Source organism: Rhinatrema bivittatum, chromosome 4, assembly GCF_901001135.1.
Source record: "Rhinatrema bivittatum chromosome 4, aRhiBiv1.1, whole genome shotgun sequence".
NCBI classification, from domain to species: domain Eukaryota; kingdom Metazoa; phylum Chordata; class Amphibia; order Gymnophiona; family Rhinatrematidae; genus Rhinatrema; species Rhinatrema bivittatum.
Genome location: NC_042618.1, coordinates 431,166,030 through 431,186,197, shown reverse-complemented (window position 1 = coordinate 431,186,197; position 20,168 = coordinate 431,166,030). Strand labels below are relative to the sequence as shown.

Here is a 20,168-nt window from a genome sequence, read left to right as displayed (position 1 = left end):
CTGCAATGGGGCCTAAAGAAACAATGGATCAAATTCCTTCATCCACTGTCTACTCCAGTTACCTTGACCGACAGCATGAAAAAAGACCTCCAGTGGTGGCTTTTCCCGTCAACATTACAGACAGGTTCACCCTTCGACCCCCTTCGACAACAGATAATACTCACCACAGATTTATTTATTTTGATTTATTTAAGAACTTTTAATATACCGATGTTCGTGAAAAACATCACGCCGGTTTACAATTAACTCAAGGTAGGAGGAATTACAATGAACGAGGTGCGGAGAGTGGGAGCAGGCAAGAAAAAGGGGAAGGGGGGGACGAGGAGAGAGAAAGGGGAAGAGGGTAGAAATAAAACAGAAGAGCAACCATGATAACAAAAATAACTTACTTACAACAGTTCAATTAAAATTACTTCAACAGGGCGGAGTAAATAGGATTAGGTTCATGTGCGGCTGCAGGAAACTACATAAGCATGCGTCCCCCAAGGGTTGGGGAGCTCATCTGGATCAATTAACGACTCAAGACCTATGGATTGCATACGAATGAACACAACACATAAACCTACTAGAGCTCAAAGCAGTGAAAAACGCCCTTCAAGCCTTCGCAGAATCTTTGAGGGAAGATAGTAATGATTCACATGGATAACCAGGTGACAATGTTCTACATAAACAAGGAAAGAGGGTCCGGTTCTTGGAACCTTTGCAAAGAAACTGTCCTGATCCTGGAATGGGCTCACCAGCAGTCCATTTCTCTTCAAGCAACTTATTTGCCTGTCATCCAAAACTCCAGAGCAGACAAACTCAGAATTTTTCATCCCCACATGTGGGAACTAGATCAGACAGTAGTTAAACACATCTTCTCCATATTGGGTCTCCCTATTATTGACCTCTTTGCGACAAAAGACAACAGGAAGCTGGAGACCTTTTGTTCAGTCTACCCGAGCCCTTGTCAGCTCGCTCCAGACGCCTTTCTCGTGAGTTGGTCTCACGACCTACTGTATGCATTCCCTCTGATTCCACTCATATCCCGTATGATCTAGAGATGCATCGAAGACCGAGCAGATTTAATTTTGATAGCACCAGCATGGCCCAGATAACCCTGGTACAGCTGCCTATTTCACCTATCAATTTGCGACCCAATACCCCTAAGCAGCAGCCCCCAGCTTCTCACCCAGGACAAAGGATCTCTTCTTCACCCTCTTCACTCGTCCCTACACCTCATGGCGTGGAGATTGAATGGATTGCATACCAACACCTAGACATTTCGCCTGATCTTCAAAACCTATTACTATCCTCTAGGAATCAGTCAACAAGAATTAATTACAATAGAAATGGGCACACTACACTTCCTGGTGTTCGACCATGGTTATTAACCAGTTAACCTTCTCACTTGAACAACTCCTTTCCTACCTCCATCTACTCTATACAAGAGGCCTTGTGACATCCTCGCTACATGTCCATTTAAGCGCTAAAGCAGCTTACCACAGTCCATTTAAGCGCTATAGTAGCTTACCACACGCCTCTTAATGGAAATCCCATCTCATGTCATGAGCTAGTATCCAGATTCATGAAGGGTGCCGTCCACCTTTTACAGAAACCACTGGTACCGTGGGACTTTAATATTGTCATTGAACAACTAATGCTTCCACCCTTTGAACTTGTCATCTCCGGTACCTATCATGGAAAGTGCTTTTTCTAGTAGCTTTTAACTTCTGCGCGATGGGTTAGTGAATTACAAGCCTTAGTCCACTACCCCCCTTATCTTCGATTTTGCCATGACAAGGTAACTTTACGGACTCGCCCCAAATTCTTGCCAAAGGTGATATCCAGTTTTCACATTAACCAAACCATAATCTTACACATTTTTTATCCAAAACCTCATGCGAATGATAATGAAACTCCACACTATGGACTGCAAACGTGCGCTAGCCTACTATAAGCAGCGCACCCATTCACCTTCCAGACCTCAACTTTTTCTATCCTTCAATCCGAATGCCCAAGTACGTCCAGTAACGAAAAGAACTCTTACCCATCTGGATATCAAATTGAATTCGATTTTGCTACCGGCAACGCTCGCAAACTCTAACTACAACTCCGAAAGCACACCAAGTACATGCATTAGCAGCCTCAATGGCTCATCTTCATGATGTTCCAATCATAGACATTTGTAAAGCGGCAGCTTGGTCATCACTGCACACTTTCACATCCCATTACTGTTTAGATAAACAAAGGATGATGTACTAATGGGCTGGACTATCTTACAGAAGAGCACACATTCCTCACACACACAGCCTTCATAGGATCTGTCTGCCACAAACTTTGGTATTGAGCTACACTTCTAATTCACTACTCTTGCTCAATACATCAGCTGGGGACTCCCAGACAGTATGGCTAATTCAGCTGCTTATCTACGTGAAAAGAGCAAGTTTGCTTACTGTAAATGGTGTTTTCTGTAGATAGATGAATTAGCCATGCTGACCTGCCCGCCTCCCCAGACAGTTCCAGCATACACTGCACTTGCTTTGATACTGACTGAGGAGCCTGAGGTAAATCAGAGAAGATATAAGAGGGAGCACTTAGCTGAAAGACTTTGCTAGACTTAGAGCTCCGCTGCCTAGTGGCACGGAAGACATCCCCAGACAGCATGGCTAATTCATCTATCTACAGAAAACACCGTTTACGGTAAGCAAACTTGCTCTTACTGCCACAAACTTCAGGCCAGATCTAGCACTATGGCACTTCCTGTCTAATGCATTAGGATCCAAGTGATCTGAGCAAGGGACAGCCAGCTGCACATATTCTGAATGATCTTGCTGGCAGAGGAGTGGGATGGAAGTGTAACCTCAGATGCCTGTTTAGCTGGGACCAAGCACCACCTTTGTGCTTTTCTCTGGGCATGGTGTGTCTTTTTTTTTATAGTTCTTTATTTTTCAAGTTTTCACACATACATTACACAAAATGTTTAACTTGTATACAGAAATAATACTGAGTATAGGAAATTCACTTTAACAATATTTAAAGCACTTCTATCACATCCTTCAAAATATTCAGTATTAATTAAAAAGAAACCTTAAGTGAACCCACTTATTATAGAGCGAGTAAAAAGTAACATATAATCTAATTATAAGTATAGGAAAAAGTAAGACAATCTTCTATTTATTTATTTGCCTGAGTATCATTTCCCAACAAAACTCTAAGATGGTCGGGGTTAGTAAACTGGTAGTTATGTCCCTTATACTTTATAGCACATGTACACGGATATTTTAGCATGAAATGTCCCCCGGCTTCTATCACTTCTTTCCTATACGCCAAAAATTTTTTTCTTCGAACTTGCGTATCTTTAACAAAATCTGGATATATCCAGATTTTCTGTCGGTAATAAGTTTTTTCCCTATTCCTAAAGAAAAACTTTAAGATATTCTCTTTATCTGAGATTAATGCAAATGTTATAATCATTGTACCACGATTTTCAATCTTTAGCTCTTCCTGAGAAGTCATCAAAAAATCTGTGAGAATGATAAGAAACAAGAACAGATCTTAGAAAAGAAAATAAAGCGCATAGAGATGAAACCCGGAACCGTAACAATGGAAACGTTATGGAACTATATTGCAAAATTGGACTCTTCAATTATGAAACTTGCAGATGTAGTCCAGGAGACTAATGTTGTAGTAAAAAAGAATTCTGAGATATTAGATACTCAACAAAAACAAATTTGTGATATAGATAAACGTGTGGTGCAGGTAGAGAAAATCCAACATTTACAAATAAAATCAGATACAGAACTCCAGAGAAAAATTGAATATTTGGAGAACTATACTAGAGCTTTAAACCTAAGGGTTATAAATTTCCCGAAGCTGGACAAAATAAGTCCAGCAGAATTGTTTAAATCATATGTTAGAGAGGTATTAAAAATCCCTGAACAAGGAATGCCTATTATTGCAAGAGCTTTCTTTTTGAAGAGCTCAGTAAAGATCAAAGGAAAAGAATTAGACCAGCAAGGGAAAGAACAGGAAGCTAACCTGCATGGTGTGTCTTTGTCCACTTTTCAGGGCTGTAGCTGTATCTGCTCTGATATTGCAGGGTCCCTGCTAGAGTCTTTTGTGTGAGAGCTAGCAACAAAACAGCTGTTTGTAGTGATAATGAGAAGATAATGAAAACCTGAATGGAATCTACATCAGTGATGCTATGTATCTGCTTTCTAATACATATATTTTGTAGGTACATGGTAGATGCAGCAGACCGTGAAAAGATTGAAGCATCTCGCAATGAGCTACATAATCTATTAGACAAACCCCAGCTTCAAGGGATCTCGGTAAGTGGGCTCCTTTTATTCCTCTCCTATGCCATTTCATTTCTTCAAACTATACACAATGCTGTCTGATTTTTCTGCTCCCCCTCCTTGTGCCATGTCTGAGTTTTCTGTATGTGGATAGTTCATGTTCTTGTTTTTTCCCTCAGTATAGCTCCGCAATGATAACTGTCTCTTCCATTTAGGCATTTTGTTTGTGAAGATAATGGATACCTGCTGTTGACATTTTTCCTTTACTTTTAAGGAAAAATATTCATTATAATAGCTGGGTGTACTGATATATCCTCAGAGGACAATCAGACTGGTGTATTTCATACAATTTTCTTTGACAAAAGTTGTAAACTAGTCTAACCTACAGATCCAAAGCTATGACAAAGGGGAACCACAGAGAAGAACCTGTTCTATCTAGTTAAATTTCTTAACTAACCTTCCAAGGTTCAGGGTGGGGTTCAGTAAAAACATCCATAATTTAAAAACAGATAGTACAGACAAAATAACATATGCCTCTAAAATTCTTAAACAACTAATCTCAAGTGCTTGCAGTGTATGCCTTCTGAAATAGTCCTCAAGACCTTTCTTTCTTGAAAAACATTGTATCTGTAATAGACCTTCTTTCCAGGGTGAGTTCCAAAGCACAGGTTTGGCAGTCAAGAAGGCACGTTCTCTCCTTTTCATTAAGGAACCCTAACTTCAGTGAGGGAACATCCAACAGTCCATGATGTGAGGATCTTAGCTATTGACTTGGAGTGTAAAATTTCAGTACAACAGAAATCCACGGAGAAGAGATTCTCGGAAGATAAGCAGAATGGCAGTCCTCACATATGGGTGATATTATCCAATGGAGCCCAGCATGCAAAACTTGCGTCAAAATTTCTAGAACTTTGACTGAACTTCAATGAGCATGTTCGCACATTCAGTATACCACACGTCCACTTATGGTCCCCTTAGTCTTTTTTTCTGCAGAGCCTTGCGTCTCGTGGTGGGGTGAATCTCAATTTTTACCTGAACTCTTTGAATTTCATTGAAGTGCTTTTTTTGCCATTTGTTTCACGTTTCCTTGTGTGGTTGAAGGGGGGTCCCCCTGTTTCTTCCATTAGCGTTGTAGATTGCTCTTTGTCATTGAAAACCTTTCTCGGAGGACAAGTAGGATGATGGTCCTCAAATGTGGGTTACATCAGATGGAGCCCCAAGGTGGAAAAATTATATCAAAGTTTTCTAGAACTTTGACTAGGCACACTGAGCATGCCCTATTCCATGCATCCATATAGGGTCCCTTTCCAGTCTTTCCATGGACCTGTAAGCTTCACAATGTGAATGAGCTCACTTTGGCAACTTTTGGTCTTGTGGAAAACTTTGGTTTATCTTGCATGGGTGGTGGGGGGGGTGTTTGCGGTTTTTCCTCATTTCTTCACTGGGTCCCTCTTGGTGCCCTCCCATAGATTCTCTTAGGGGTTTCGGTGATTCATATAAATTTCCTTTCGTGGTTGTTTTGTTTTTTCCCCCATGGTGGTAGTGCATCAGTGCCTGCCGGCCATAGACGCCCCATTGACATCGCCTTTAGTTTATGCCCCTTTTTGTTTCAACCATCCATGACAATGTCCAGTTTTCAGTGTTTCCCCCAGTGCTAAAGGACCATGTTCATCACAGATCTACATGTGTCCTCTGCCTGGGGACATTGCATGATGTCCGGGGTTGCAGCTTATGCACCCAGATGACCCTGAAAGGATGTGTGCTTTGACTCGACAAGATGGAGCAGCTCTTTGGGTCGAAATTGTCCAAGCCATCAACATCAAAAGACCAAGGAGCCACAACAATGGACACTGAGCCATTGCCCCAGCGGGACTGTTGTTTCCAGCGATGCTGCTGGCGGTTGGTCTCCAGCACCCCATCTATATTCTTATCTCCTCCAGGCCGAGGACGTTGGGTTCCTTGTCATTGGCCTCTGCACCTAGAAAAGACCAGATAGAGCATCAAGGGAAGCCGAAGAAGCATCGGCAATGGTACCGGGCATAGGGATGCACTAGCATTTGCCGTGATGCCCGCAAAGCGACCCCTGTGGTGAGGAGTGCCATTAGTGCCAGGGGTCTGCGACTGTTTCCACGACTCCTGATGCTAGTCACTGATCCACATTGAGGGTCCAGAGAGGATCTGGCCACCCCTCCTTCCTCCCAGTCTGAGGCAACGTTCGAGGAGGAGCTGGAATGTAGAGTCCAGTTGGCGGTGGACCAGATGCTTCAGTTCTGTGGCATTGATGGCACCGGACTTGGTGCTGCCCATCCTCTTACTGCTTCTGGAGAAGCTCAATCTGCTCCTTGGTCAGTTACCGACCTAGCTGGTGCCAGTTCCCAGGACAGCATATGTGCCCAGCGGGACACAGGCCTTCCCCCCCCCCCCCACTGATAGGCTGGACATTGCCAGTTCCTCTGAGGAGGAAGCTATGCTGAGGCTTGCTTTCCCATATCTGGACAATTGGCTGGTCAAGAGCATGTCTCAGCAGGTTCTAACCATGCATGCTTCCACCCTGGGGTGGGGAGCTCATGTAGATGGGCTCAATACTCGGTCTCTGGTCTTCCCAGGAACATTCTTGTCAATCAGCTTCCTGGAGCTTCGGGCGATCAGGTATGCGCTTTGGGCTTTTGGATATCAGTTGTCCAGCAAAATTGTCCTGATCCACACTGCCAGCCAAGTAACTGGGTATGTCAACAAGCAGGGAGGCATGGGTGTTATACCTCCTGTCAGGAAGCAACCACATCTGGTCATGGGCCCTGTCCCATGGGATGGTGCTCAAGGCTATGTAACTGGCTGGGACGGAGAGCATGGTAGCAGATAGGCTGAGTCGAGCCTTCACACTTCCATGAGTGTTCTTTTTGACCTGGGGGAGCCCAGACATAGATCTGTTTGCATCCCCCTGCAACAGGAAGGTGCCTCTGTTCTGCTCCCTGTACGGGTCAGACAGCATACCAGCCTCTGATGCCCTTGCCTGACACAGGGGCAAGGGTCGTCTATATGCGTATTTTCAGATTTCCCTTAGTGGCGAAGACTCTTTTGAAGCTTTGTGAAGACGGGGGCTATGATCCTCAAGGCCCCTCATTGGCCGGGATAGGTCTGGTCCATCCGGAGACGAATCAAGTCTGGGGACTTCCCCAATCTCATCCCACAAGATCAAGGCGGGCTGCGGCATCCCAACCGCTAGGCCTTGTCGCTCACAGCCTGGATGTTTAGTGGTTAATCTGTAGCCGCTTGATCTTTTGGAGGCTGCTGATCTGTAAACAGAGGTAGCAAGTTTGAAGTGGAAGCTCTAGCTTAGCCCTCCATTCTTCAAAGGGATAAAAAGATGTTCCCTTCCACATCTGACTTAAATGAAAACTCTTGATTGTACCACAGTTCCACATTTGGGGAGAATGTAATTGGTGAGAGTTGGGCATTTGCAAATAAGTAATTTGTGTATTGGGGGGGTAACCTCTTCTTCTTTTTTTTTTTTTTTGCTCTTAAGCATTTACAATCTGTTTCCAGATCTTCAGGGAGCGCAGAATCAGTGGGTGTGATCTACACTTTTTTTATTTAGGATATTTGTGTCCAGCAGTTAGAATAAATCAGCCAAGTTGTGTCCCAGGGTAGAATAGATTGCTCTAGTTTTGATCTTTCCCACTCCCATCCAGCCTCTTAAACTAAGTAATTTGGCAGCAAGGTACTACAGAATGAAATTGGGGAAACTCCTGCCTTTTGGCATTTGCAGTGTTGTCAAACCAATCTGCAAGACTTTCGTGTGCTATAAAGATGAGATCCCTGTAGTAATACAAAAAATGGATTTAGAACATTACAAGGAATCTGAAATAGGTATAAATAGGTATAATGTTGGTAAAATCGCCATTTTTTTTTTATAAGGTTGACTCTACCCAGCAATGATATAGTTAAGATGGCCTATCTAAATCTTCCTTTAATCTTTGAAGTGTAGGGTCATAGGTTAACCTAAGTAACTCTCTAATGTTTGAGATTTGAATAAGATAGAAACTACCTTGTACAGTAATCGGGTCAGACATTCTGGAATCTCATGGCTAGGACCTACAGGTATAAGCTGTGATTTAGAAAAATTGATCTGATGCCCTGAAATGGAGCTATATTCCTCAGGAGCTGACTTGGAAATATTTGTGAGGAAAAATTAAAATATCTGCATAAAGATGCATCTTTCTATGAAACAGGAAGCCTCAAAGCACTGTAGAAGTCCTGTTCATATGCGCCAGGGGTTCCATGGCCAAATTAAACAGTAGCGGAGACCAGGAACATCCTTGCCAAATTCCCCACAAGACAAGATTAAAAAAAAAATTAGTGACAATTCTAGCCCTAGGAGAGCAGTAGAACACCTCAGTCCAAGTTCCAAACTGTTCTGGTATGCCAAAATATTGCAAAGCAGAACATCCAGGTGATCCTATCTAACACCTTGCCTGCATCGCACGATATAATTAATCCCGACTTCTGATTCTGCCTGGCTAAGTGAATAACATCCAACAACATGAGGGAACTGAGACCTCCCTTTCATAAAGTCAGTTTTGGTTGTGATGCATTTGCCAGAGTCCAAGTTGTAGATTTTTTGCTTTACATCTGCGTTTTAGAGAAATGGGCTTGTAAGAGGCATAGTCCAGAGTGTCCTGACCCTTCTTATAGATCAAGGCATCAGTAAGGGAGTCAGAGCCCCTGCAGAGAGCTCATACCTGTAAAGGCCCCAATTATAGCCAGAAATTTTCCCTGAGACACTCTCTAAAAATCCACAGAAGAACTGTCCCGGCTGGGTCCCTTGGGTAAGGCAAACATTGCTTTGTAAACTTCCAGCTATGTGATTGGGCCAGTCAAAGATGCTGCCTTAGAACCGGAGGTAAAGTCCATCCATAAACTGTAAGATATCTGCTTCTGTAGCATCACTGGTTGTAGAATGTAGTTCTGAGAAATGTTCCCGGAAAACTTAATTTATTTTTTTTCTTGAAGATTTTGAGCACCCCGCTTGTCACTCTCTCTGATACTACAGATAACTGTGGATGGTAAAGTTTGCTTAGCTAATTTAGCTACTACTGATCCTGACTTTTCTTTCCAAATTCATAAAACCTTTGATGCCTATATCGAAATAATTTCATTTTGAAAAACCAGTAAGGTGTTGAACTCCTCCCAAGCCAGTTTGAGTTCCTTATGGTTTAGCATTGCACTGAAGCTTGTCTTTTGTTCCAACAAAGCAATTTTCTCGAGCATTTTTGCTTTTGTTAGCTAGTTTACGCAATAACTTCTTCTGCTGAGAACCGCTTTGAGCATTTCCCAGCGCAGTTTAGGGTTGTAGGGTTCAGATGGGTGTATTTCTACAAACGTGTCTATTATATCATTAACCATCTCCCCACATCCTCTGGCAATGAATTAGTTTAAGGTAGTCGGTGTAGCTGGGTTTAGAAAAGATTTATATAAGTTCCAAGGGGAGAAGTCCATAAACTATTAATCATATTGACTTGGAGAATAGCCACTGCTTATTACCAGTTACCAGTACCCAAATTAATATTTGGGTACTTGTAACTTGGATTGACCACTTTTGGGGTGGGGGGAGGATCCAGGAGGTGATAGATCCTCAGTCAGACCCAGTATGGCAAATTCTTATGACCTTCCTAATGTCCAGGGCAATGGGAAGTGGTAGATGGGACAGAATCCTAGGCAGAATGTCACTGTGCACTAGAACTATGGATTGTATCAAACTACCCAGAAAGTAATCTATTCTGCTGAACGAGTGAGTTTTATGTCTTCCATTTGGTTCGCATTCCCTCCAGAAATCTTTTGAGAGCAAAAACTTTTAAGAGTATCCTGCAACTCAGACATGTGGAATGGCTCCCTCCTATATTAGATCTGTCTGCTAGGGCTGAGACATGCATTCCAGTCTCCCCTACTCAGGTTGATCAAACTAGTGTCATACTTGTAATTCCTTCTAAAAATCAGCATGGCCACATTTAGGGCCATACACATTCAAGGAAAATTTGGTTCTTACCTGTAATTTTTGTTCCTGGAATACCACTGATAGATCCAGGCTCCTGGGTTTATTCCTCCTTTCCAGCAGAGAGACCTTTGCACTGGCATATAACCCGGGGTGCCACCTGCAGTCCCTCAGTATTGGTCTGTACCCAAGCCAATGTTATCCCTGCAACAACTTTAACACATAACTCTCTTCACAAATGAGCAAGAGGAAAACAAAGGTTTAAAACACCACCAGAAAACTGCTTGCTTAAAAAAAAAACCACCCTCCAAACCAGGAGAACAAACCTGAAATCTTAAGCAGTTTGCATCCTGTAAACAGAATCAAGTCAAATACAAGAGGACTCTCCCCCCACACAGGATGGGACTCTGGACTGATCCGTGGTATTCCATGAACGAAAATTAGCAGGTAAGCACAAGTTTTCCTTTCCTGTTCATACCTGGATAAGTCCAGACTCCTGGGATGTACCCAAGCTTCCTTAATTTAGGGTGGGACTGCAAGAGTCCTGCTCGAAGAACACTCACCAAAGCCCGTGGACTCGATTGGACGCGCGTTTTCAACGCGCTAGCGTTACCCCTTATTCAGTAAGGGGCCGAAAATGCGCGTCCAATCCCCCGAACCTAATAGCGCCCGCAACATGCAAATGCATGTTGATGGCCCTGTTAGGTATTCCTGTGCGATTCAGAAAAGAAAATGTGCAGCCAAGCCGCACATTTTACTTTCAGAAAAAGGTCGGCGCTAATTTCTTCAGGCACCGGGAAAGTGTACAGAAAAGCAGTAAAAACTGCTTTTCTGTGCACCTTCCGACTTAATATCATGGCGATATTAAGTCGGAGGTCCCGAAAGTTACCAAAAGTAAAAAAAAAAATAAAAAATGTTGAAGTCTGCTCGCGGGTTGAAAACCGGACGCTCAATTTTGCTGGCGTCTGGTTTCCGAACCTGTGGCTGTCAGCAGGCTCAAGAACCGACGCTGTCAAACCCGCTGACAGCCGCTGCTCCGGTCCAAAAGGAGGCGCTAGGGATGCGCTAGTGTCCCTAGGCCTCCTTTTACCTGTTTTACCGCCGGGCCTAATTTGCATACTGAATCGCACGCACAGGAGAGTGGGCGTTCGCCCGCTCTCCCGCGGACTTTACTGTATCGGCCCAATTGTTAGGTAAATTTTTAAACCCTGTGGGCATATTTTTCAAAGTAACTCCTAGCATGATGGTGGCAGACTGCCCCTTTCAGTGTGGATAGGTGCTTTTTCTGGCAGAGGATGAGGGTAGTTGTCTGCTTTCAGTCTTATCCAGGTTGCTTTTTTAAATGACCCATGGGAAGGAACTCTTAATCTGAGCAAGCAAGAAGTGCACTGCTGCTTTGAACCATTTTTTTTTTTTTTTTTTTTTAATAAACTGGCTTTGCTGAATTGGGTCATGTCCTCTAACCCCTTAGCAATAAGCTAGTGCTCCTCAAGCAATAAGATAATAAGAAATTGCCATACTGGGTCAGACCAAGAATCCAAGCCCAGCATCCTGTAACAAGCAGTGGCCAATCCAGGCTTACAAGTACCTGGCAAGTACTCAAACACTAAGAAGATTCCATGCTACTGATGCCAGTAATATTCCATGTTACCGTTGCTGGTATTTGCAGTGGCTATTCCCTAAGTAAATTTGATTAATAGCCGTTAATGGACTTCTCCTCCAAGAACTTATCCAGACCTTTTTTTTTTTTTAAACCCAGCTACACTAACTGCACTAACCACAACCTCTGGCAACAAATTCCAGAGCATAATTGTGCGTTGACTGAGAATTTTCTCCGATTAGCTTTAGATGTGTTACATGCTAACTACATGGAGTGCCCCCTAGTCCTGTTATCTGAAAGAGTAAATAACTATTCACATTTACACGTTCTAGACCTCTGTCATATCCCCCCTCAGCCGTCTCTTCTCCAAGCTGAACAGCCCTAACCTTTTCAGCCTTTCCTCATAGGGGAGCTGTTCCATCCCCTTTATCATTTTGGTTGCCCTTCTCTGTACCTTCTCCATTACAACTATTTCTTTTTTGAGATGCGGCAACCAGAATTATACAAGTACTCAAGGTGCGGTCTTGCCATGGAGCAATACAGAGACATGACATTTTTTTTTTTTCCATTTTTTATTCACCATTCCCTTCCCTTCCTAATTCTTAACATTGTTTGCTTTTTTTTGATTGCTGCAGCACATTGAGCCAACAATTTCAATGCAATGAATGACTGAAGCCTGCCGCTCTCTCATGCATAGCACAAATCTCATTGATGTAAAAGAGTTTGAGAACTGATTCTCTGCATTGTATGGTGGTCTTGATCTGAATTCATTTTTTCTGTTTTTCTTTTTTTTAAGGTTTTAGTGCTTGGAAATAAGCGAGACCTCCCCAGTGCACTGGATGAGAAACAGCTCATTGAGAAAATGTATGTGTCTCATATTAATATTAATTCCAGGAATTTGTAGGCGTGGGTGCTCTAGAACTAAGCCTCGGATGCTGCTCAGCACCCCTGGCTCAAGAATATTTATTTGGTTTATATTCAGGCACTTCAGAGCAGATTACATTCAGGTGCTGTAGGTAATTTCCCTTTCCCCAGAGGGCTCACAGTCTAAGCTTGTGCCTGAGGCGTGACTTGCCTAAAGTCCCAAGCTTCCCTGGTTTGCAGCCAGCTACTCCTCTCCCTATTTGGGGGGGGCAGATTTTAAAAGCCTACGCTCGTAAATCCTCGTGGATTTACTCGCACCGAGCCTACTTGGCATAGGCCCGGTGACGCGTGCAAAGCCCCGGGACACAAGTATGTCCCGGGCCAGGTGTGGGTGGTCCGGGGCGTGGCCAGAGGTCTCCGTAGGGCTGCTAGGCCGGGGGATCACACGCAACCTACGTCTGCCCAGAGGCAGGTGCAACTTGTAAAATTAAGGTTAGAGTTTTTTTTGGGGGGGAGGGGGGGGGCGGAAGGAAATGACCCCAGATTTTATAACATGCGCGCGGCTGCGCACACGTTATAAAATCAGGCGTACGTTTTAAAATCCGGCCCTTGGTGTCTACCCCAGAGGCCTTAAAAGTAGCATTGATGCCTGTTGAAGTGATGCATTGCTGTTTCTGAAAGTCTATTCTTATAGGCCAAGAGATGGCTGAGACCCCCTTCTAACAACCTTCCTGTGGGGACTGGTGGCATCCCTGTAACACCCTGTAACACCTGCATCCCTGTAACACCGGACCTTAGGGAATGCAAAAGCTTTATAAACTGTGGAGTGTGTGTGGTCCATTGCCCTTTCTTTCCAACTGGCTGAGAGCCAGGGAAAACGGGATTCAAATCTCACTTCCCCATTGACGCTCCTTTGTGAACTTGGACAAGTTCATTTTTCTCCACGTGCCTTGGGTACCCACTTACATTGTAAGATCTCTTGAGCCTTGACTTATTGGACCTGAATAATATTGTAAGCTGCCTTGAGCATTATTTTTAATTAGAAAGGCAGGCTAAAAATACAAACTAAATTGCAAGTTATGGCTAGAGGCCCTAGTTTGCCTCTGAAATTGAGCCATTGGTAATGAGGAAATTTTCTGATTTGCTTAATTATATTCCAAGAAACAATTTTTATTTAAACAGGATGGTTCCAGCATGGCCAAATGTGCTATCCTAGAGCTTAGCTTTGCCTGAGGCTATGCTTGTATGCCTGCCTCTTGCAAAATATGAAGGCTTTTTTAAATTTCATGTTTCCAGTCTAGTAACAAAGCATGGAATGAGAGCTTGGAGATCTGTAAGGCATGATGTTATCTATTCTTGTCTTGCACAGGAACCTGTCTGCCATTCAGGACCGAGAAATCTGCTGCTATTCAATATCTTGCAAAGAAAAGGATAATATAGGTAACAGCAATGCAGAAATAAATATTTGAGAGCATGAGGTCACAGGATCAAGCTCCAAAGGGGGTAGACCGAGTAACTTTTAGAAAATATTCTTCACCGAGATGGCAAAGGGCAAAGGGTTAGAATTCAAGAACTCCTGGGATAAACATAGAAGATGCTGGTTTCAGAGTTGGGGAAAGCCAGAGAGAGCAGCTGGTGGTCTGTGGCATTGCATAAGCAAGCAAACTGGGCAGGCTAGATGGGCCTTCTGGTGCTTGTCTGCCATCAGATTCTGTGCTTACTCTCTCATAGGGCTTCTTTAAAACTAGTAGCTGGCATTGTGTGGGGATTCACAGCAGAATGCAACCTGTGTGCCTGACCAACCTCTCTCTCCCCTCTCTCCAGATATTACACTGCAGTGGCTTATCCAGCACTCAAAATCCCGGAGAAGCTGAAGTCCCTCCCGGACTCCTCATCTAACCGAACCCAGGGAATTGTTCGGCACTCCCTCTGTGATGGTGACACATTCACTCTGACACCTGTTCACACAGCCCTTTCCTCCTGCAGCTCCATGTGCTTGGATTCTCACTGTTCATTTCTCGTGTGCAATGCTGAGGACTTGTGCTCCCTGTTTTGATCCCAAAGAATCCACTAGAGCAGTCTTGACACGTCAGCACAAACAGCATTTAGTATCGGGGCTTTCTAAACTGGGTATAGCTGTCTTCTTTTCCTCTTAACTTCTTGACTGTATCATGTTGTGCAGTCCTCTGTTCTGACCATTGTGGGCCTGCTTACCCTGTGGCATAGGTGAATGCACAAATTTATTATAATGTGGGCTAGGGCTTTCAAAATGCATTGTTTAAATGTTTTTTTTCTTTTATATAGCACAATTCCAATGCCTATAAAGGGAATTCTAGATATTCTGTCCATCCAGTCATAGGCTTCTTCACAGGTGGGTGGGTGTGTATTGTATGGGTTTTTTGTTTTTTTTTTAGTCCAGAGGTGCCAGACCTCACGGGGAGGGAGGGGGGCCAGGGAAGGACAGCATGGATGAGAGATGTTCTCCAGTCCAGAAGCCAGCTTTTGTGCTCAGAGTTGGTGATGCATGTTCCTTTCTCAATGCCAACAATAAAACTGCTCTGACCAGCGGACTTGGGAAAGGTCTTTGTCTGGAAGCAGAACCGCAAGGCCTGGTGCAAGGTAGACTGGATGCGTAAGCGCCGTTACCGCCGAGCAGATCATGCATCTTCTGGGATAAGACTGACTGGATAGAAAACGCAACAGGCTCAAGACTTTTTTTAGAATTTCTTTTTCTGGATTTGATGAAATTTTAAATCCTTAAGTCCAGAGCTTTTCTGCTCACGTTTCTAGTTATTCAGACAACCAGTAGAAATTTGGAAGTTCTCAATGAGCAGTTTAAATTGTTGCCTGAACTTTTTACACTTTTATTTCTTAACTTCCATATTTAAATCACAATATTAATGTAAACATTTAATACACGGAATGTCCTTTAACTTTCTTAGATTCTACATTGGCTGGCGATCATCGGGTGCCTTGGTTTTAAATTGCTTTTTAGTCTGTGTACATTTTGAATATTTGAAGTGCAGTAAGGCCAGGAATTGGTCCCTGGTGTGCTGACCTGCCCCCATCTGCCACACACATGGTCTGGTCTTGCAATCTTGTATCTGTGCAAAGTGAGCACATGGGCTGTGTGCAGGTAGCATGCAAGAAAATGCTCAGGGGAGGGGGGCTATGGAGACTTCTTAAGCCTTTGGGGGATGTAAAAAACCAGCACAGCACTTGAGCACCTCACCTATGCCAAGATCTTTCCTTCTAGACCTTTTGCAAAGTTTAAAGAAACTGTGTTGCCCCTTGACCTTGAAAGTCTTTTTCTGGGCTATTCGGCCTTTTAAGGAGGTTGGGTTTTGAGTACATTTTGTCTCTTTAGGCTGCTGGGGGGGGGGGGTTTCTCCTAAGGGGAAAGGGATTTGTAAATGTCACAGGCATTCACCTGTTGGGGCATTTTTGTGACGTTATGGGGATTATGTGAATGACTGAAGTCACTTATGCTTGCAATGTTTGTGTTTCATAGGGACTGCTGCTCAAAGCTTCTTCACCCAAAGTCCTGACTGGCTTTTGCCAAGAGCTTTTTTTTTTTTTTTACACATGTAGCTCTGTCGTCTTTAGTGATGAAATAATTTACTCGTTTTCCTCTTTTGGTGCTGCAGCCTCTGTTGGTATTACTGCTCTGTGATTGTGCAGATCGATGCTGGCCATTAGTTGAGCAGAATACTGCAAACTGGTTTCTTTTTGAGATCAGAAATATGGACTAGAAATCTGTAAGCTGATTTATGGGGAACTGCCCTTTTTGGAGTGCTGCTAATCCATTGCTTGTCTTGAAGCGTTCTCTCATTTAAACCAGATTGCTTCCCTCCAGTGAAGGGCAGTGGAGATGATGGATTGGTGGCAGAATATATCAGGTCTCCACACCCTAGAGGTACATTTCATTACTTTAGCTGATGCTCAGGCCCTACCAAAGACACCTGCACTTAAACCTATGGGGGCTTTCTTTTCCCTTGGCTTTCTCTTCCCTTTTCCCTAAACTAAGAGGAGGTGCTGAACTATTTCCACAGGTAACTTGGGAAGTAAGGGCCCCAGTAAGCTTCACTCAGCAGATCTCGTGGGCACTAAAGGGCTGAGATGCAGCAGTGCTTGCATTGTTGCCGATATCATGATTACATGTACAGTGGTCTGGTTTCCTTTAATGTACTGGATGGTATATGCCCCTACTTGCTTATCTGTTGCCTCACACTGTGTGTGATCATATACATAAAATATATTTTAAGCAGCACTTGTATGTAGAGCTAGGACTAATTGAATTTATGCATGATGTGATGGATGACACCTGGTAAACAGTTGTGTGATGTGCAAATCTGTAAGTTCTTTCTGTGCATGGCAGGCAGGGTAGTCTGCTGAACCTGCCATGGCTTTACAGCCCGGCCACCCAACAAAGCAGACTGTTCAGTCAGTCTGGTTGTAGTACAGGAATGGAATAGATGTCTATATTACCTTCTGAGAGCGTTTTTGTCTTTAAAAAAAATAAAATAAAATAAAAAAATTGTGCCTTTTTTTGAGGTTGTTGGTGCTCCTGCACTTTCCCATGTTTTGATATCGGTTGCAAAGAACATGAATTTTAATCATTTTTCTATAGTGTTAAAATATTCTAAGAATTTAACATTTAAAACTCAGCTGGTGTTCACGTCTCGTGTAATTCTGGCACGGAAAGGTTGCCTGAGCGTAACGGTGCGGCTCGCTTGGGGAGAGATTTCTCTCCTAAGCGGCTGGTAACATCGCTAGCTCCTGTCAGCTACTCCAGTTTGTGTCCCTAGCTGATAAATGCTTCTGCTTCTTTCACTGCTGTAGGTTTAGTTGGGTGGAGCATGGTGCGATGAATCCCTGCTGGCTGCTTTAGATGACAGAAGAATATAACTTGCTGCTGTAGCTCATCCAGTTAATTCTCATCCTGCTGTTTTTCCTATTTCATCTTTTCTATTTTTTTTTTATTTTTTTTTTTGCTTTTGCCTGTGGTCTAAAAAAACGGAGGCTGGCATGTTTCTGCTTTTTAGTGTGGGACAGGGCTAGACTCTGGTCTGGGACTAGTTACGTGCTGTTTTCTTTGGCCTTTTTGCCACTTTTCAGCATTCTTGGGCATCCAAACACTATCACATCTGATTCTGTGAGCATTAATCGCAGCATGAAGACTAAGATATTACTCAACTTTTGTAAATAAGTGATCTTTTTTTTTTTAGGTGAATGCATTTGTCTGTATACTGCTTTTGTTCTTAGCTTTATTCAATGAAATCATGTTTTGGGGGGGGTTGTATTAAAAAGCTTACAATGGATTTATATTGGGCTGGTTTACAGAATGGTTGCTCTGCATGGTCCATGTGATTTATTACAAGCTCTGTGAAGGTGTAATAATAAAGCTAGAGCCCAGAATTGGGATCAGTTTGGTTTACTTGACTTGCTTCTGTTTGAACTTGCTCATTTCCTGTATTCTCTGACCAGAGTTGCCAACGGACTGTAACATTAAAATCAAAGCTGGATTACTATCCGTATGTTGCACAATAAATGACAACACAGACTTTTAGGGGTGTGTCCTTTTGCTTTTCTACAAGTCAAGAGTACATGAGCATAGCAATACCCTTACTTTTTAAAAACCAACACCAGCTGGCCCCTGCCACCCTTCTTTCCATATCTGTTCTAAACATGTCCCTCTTCTGCTACATTGCTGATAACTGTGCCAGCTGGCTCCAGACTTTCACTACTGGTTTTTACCCCCTATTGCATGCTGGACTATGTAGTTCTGATACACCTACCCATTTACTAAGCAAAGCAAGACTCTGCGTCCCTGTATGCAGTGGGGAAAATACAGGCCTGCCTCAGCTTCTGTTACTACTATTACTTTATCCCTTTTGGTGCTATTCTATGTTCCTCTGGCTTTTTGAGACAAGTACTTTAAATGAGGGGTTGTATTATGTTTCATTTTTTAATGCTTGTTTATGTTCAGGTTTTAATTAGGATAGCACGGTGTGAGTTACCCTGGCTGTAACTGCTGCCCTGTCCATGCTAGCCCAGTAGATGGTCTAGGTCCACAATCTCACCTCTTAAAAAGGATAGTGGGCTGGTCTGTACCACTTAAGATCTTAGACTGGCACATATTACTAAAGAAGATAATTTCCAGACTTCACGATACACTGCAGTCCTGCTGCTGAAAAATAAACATTAATGCTGATGTGAAATTACCGCTAAAATAGTGGTGTTCAAGCAATAAGTGTATTCTCAACACTCAATACCTTGTGAATCATAAAAAATAGTGCAATTGTGGAAGAGCCAATAGACGTGGCTGATAAGCCCCCGAGGCAGCTCCTAGAAGAGCGAAACTCTGCCAGAGTTGGGCAAGATCCAATAAAGCCTTTTTTTACCGATCCTTCTCTTTGTGTTTATCGCTAGTTTACAGTAGGCTACAGGCAGAGTCTTTTGAATTTTAGTTCATTAGGTGAACATTTTGTGATCATATGATATAACATTAGTACAGTTTTGACAGTGGAAGTACTGGTGTGTCTTTGTTTTCTGATGTTATCCACTGGCTAAGCTTAATTTGACCTAACTTTATTGTACAGATTTTTAGTATTAGCCCTCTCGCTGATGAGCTGTGGCTCATTTGCACTGTCACTAGCTGGGTAATGGAGTGGGTGTTGCTTTTAGGTACTTATTGGGACCTTTTTAAATCATTGTGAACATACTGCTGCATTAGGGGCAGGTTCTAGTCTCTTGAAAAGCTGCAGTATCATGTGTAATCCTGGGGACAATTTTTCTAAAGAGAGGCAAGTGGAGGAAGTGACATCATCCACCTAAGATGGCTGCTTGAAAATCTTCTCAGTCACTCTTCCTCATATTTTAAGATTTAACATCCATCTTCCCATTACAAAAAGCGAAATAGTGTGGGGAGATCTGCAAAAATACTCGTATGATGCCGGCGGATGGAGGTTTGTGGCCTGGGGGGGGGTGTCAACATCCATAGCAGAGTTAGCGAATGAAGAGATTGCATTGGAGCCGACAACGGCAGTGCTGGAGATGGAGGATAAACTGCTTACAAAGAGACTTTCAATCTTGGTTTCAAGACATAAAGATGGAAATCAGGATGCTTAAGGAGGAGTTTTGGGAGACTGTCGGATATACATGCGGACCTCATGGAACTTGGCAAAAGGGTTGAAGATACTGAAGGGCAACAAGAGGAACAGGCCTCTCAAATTAAATCTTTACTATCAGCACAGCAAGAGATCATCCATGTCCAAGAAGAAGCATTAAAATTGGAGGATATAGAAAATAAAACATGCTGGAATAATCTACCATTAAGAGGCCTACCGGAGGAAGCAGCTTACGCAAATGTGCCACAAATTGCACAGCAAATAGGCAGAGACTTCATCGGAGGAAGAACGCTTCTCCCAGATAG

General features: G+C 43.2%; 1 protein-coding gene across 1 annotated transcript in view; it reads left to right on the top strand.

Annotated features, from left to right (window-relative positions):
- The window catches only part of ARL8B (ADP ribosylation factor like GTPase 8B), a 48,945-nt gene extending 30,643 nt beyond the window's left edge, over nucleotides 1-18,302 (top strand). The window contains exons 4-7 of the mRNA XM_029601459.1: nucleotides 4,220-4,313; nucleotides 12,666-12,733; nucleotides 14,103-14,173; nucleotides 14,558-18,302. Coding sequence (XP_029457319.1) covers nucleotides 4,220-4,313; nucleotides 12,666-12,733; nucleotides 14,103-14,173; nucleotides 14,558-14,607 — 283 coding nt within the window. The 3' untranslated portion in view covers nucleotides 14,608-18,302. The remainder of the gene's footprint in view (nucleotides 1-4,219; nucleotides 4,314-12,665; nucleotides 12,734-14,102; nucleotides 14,174-14,557) is intronic.
- The last annotated feature ends 1,866 nt before the right edge of the window (nucleotides 18,303-20,168 follow it).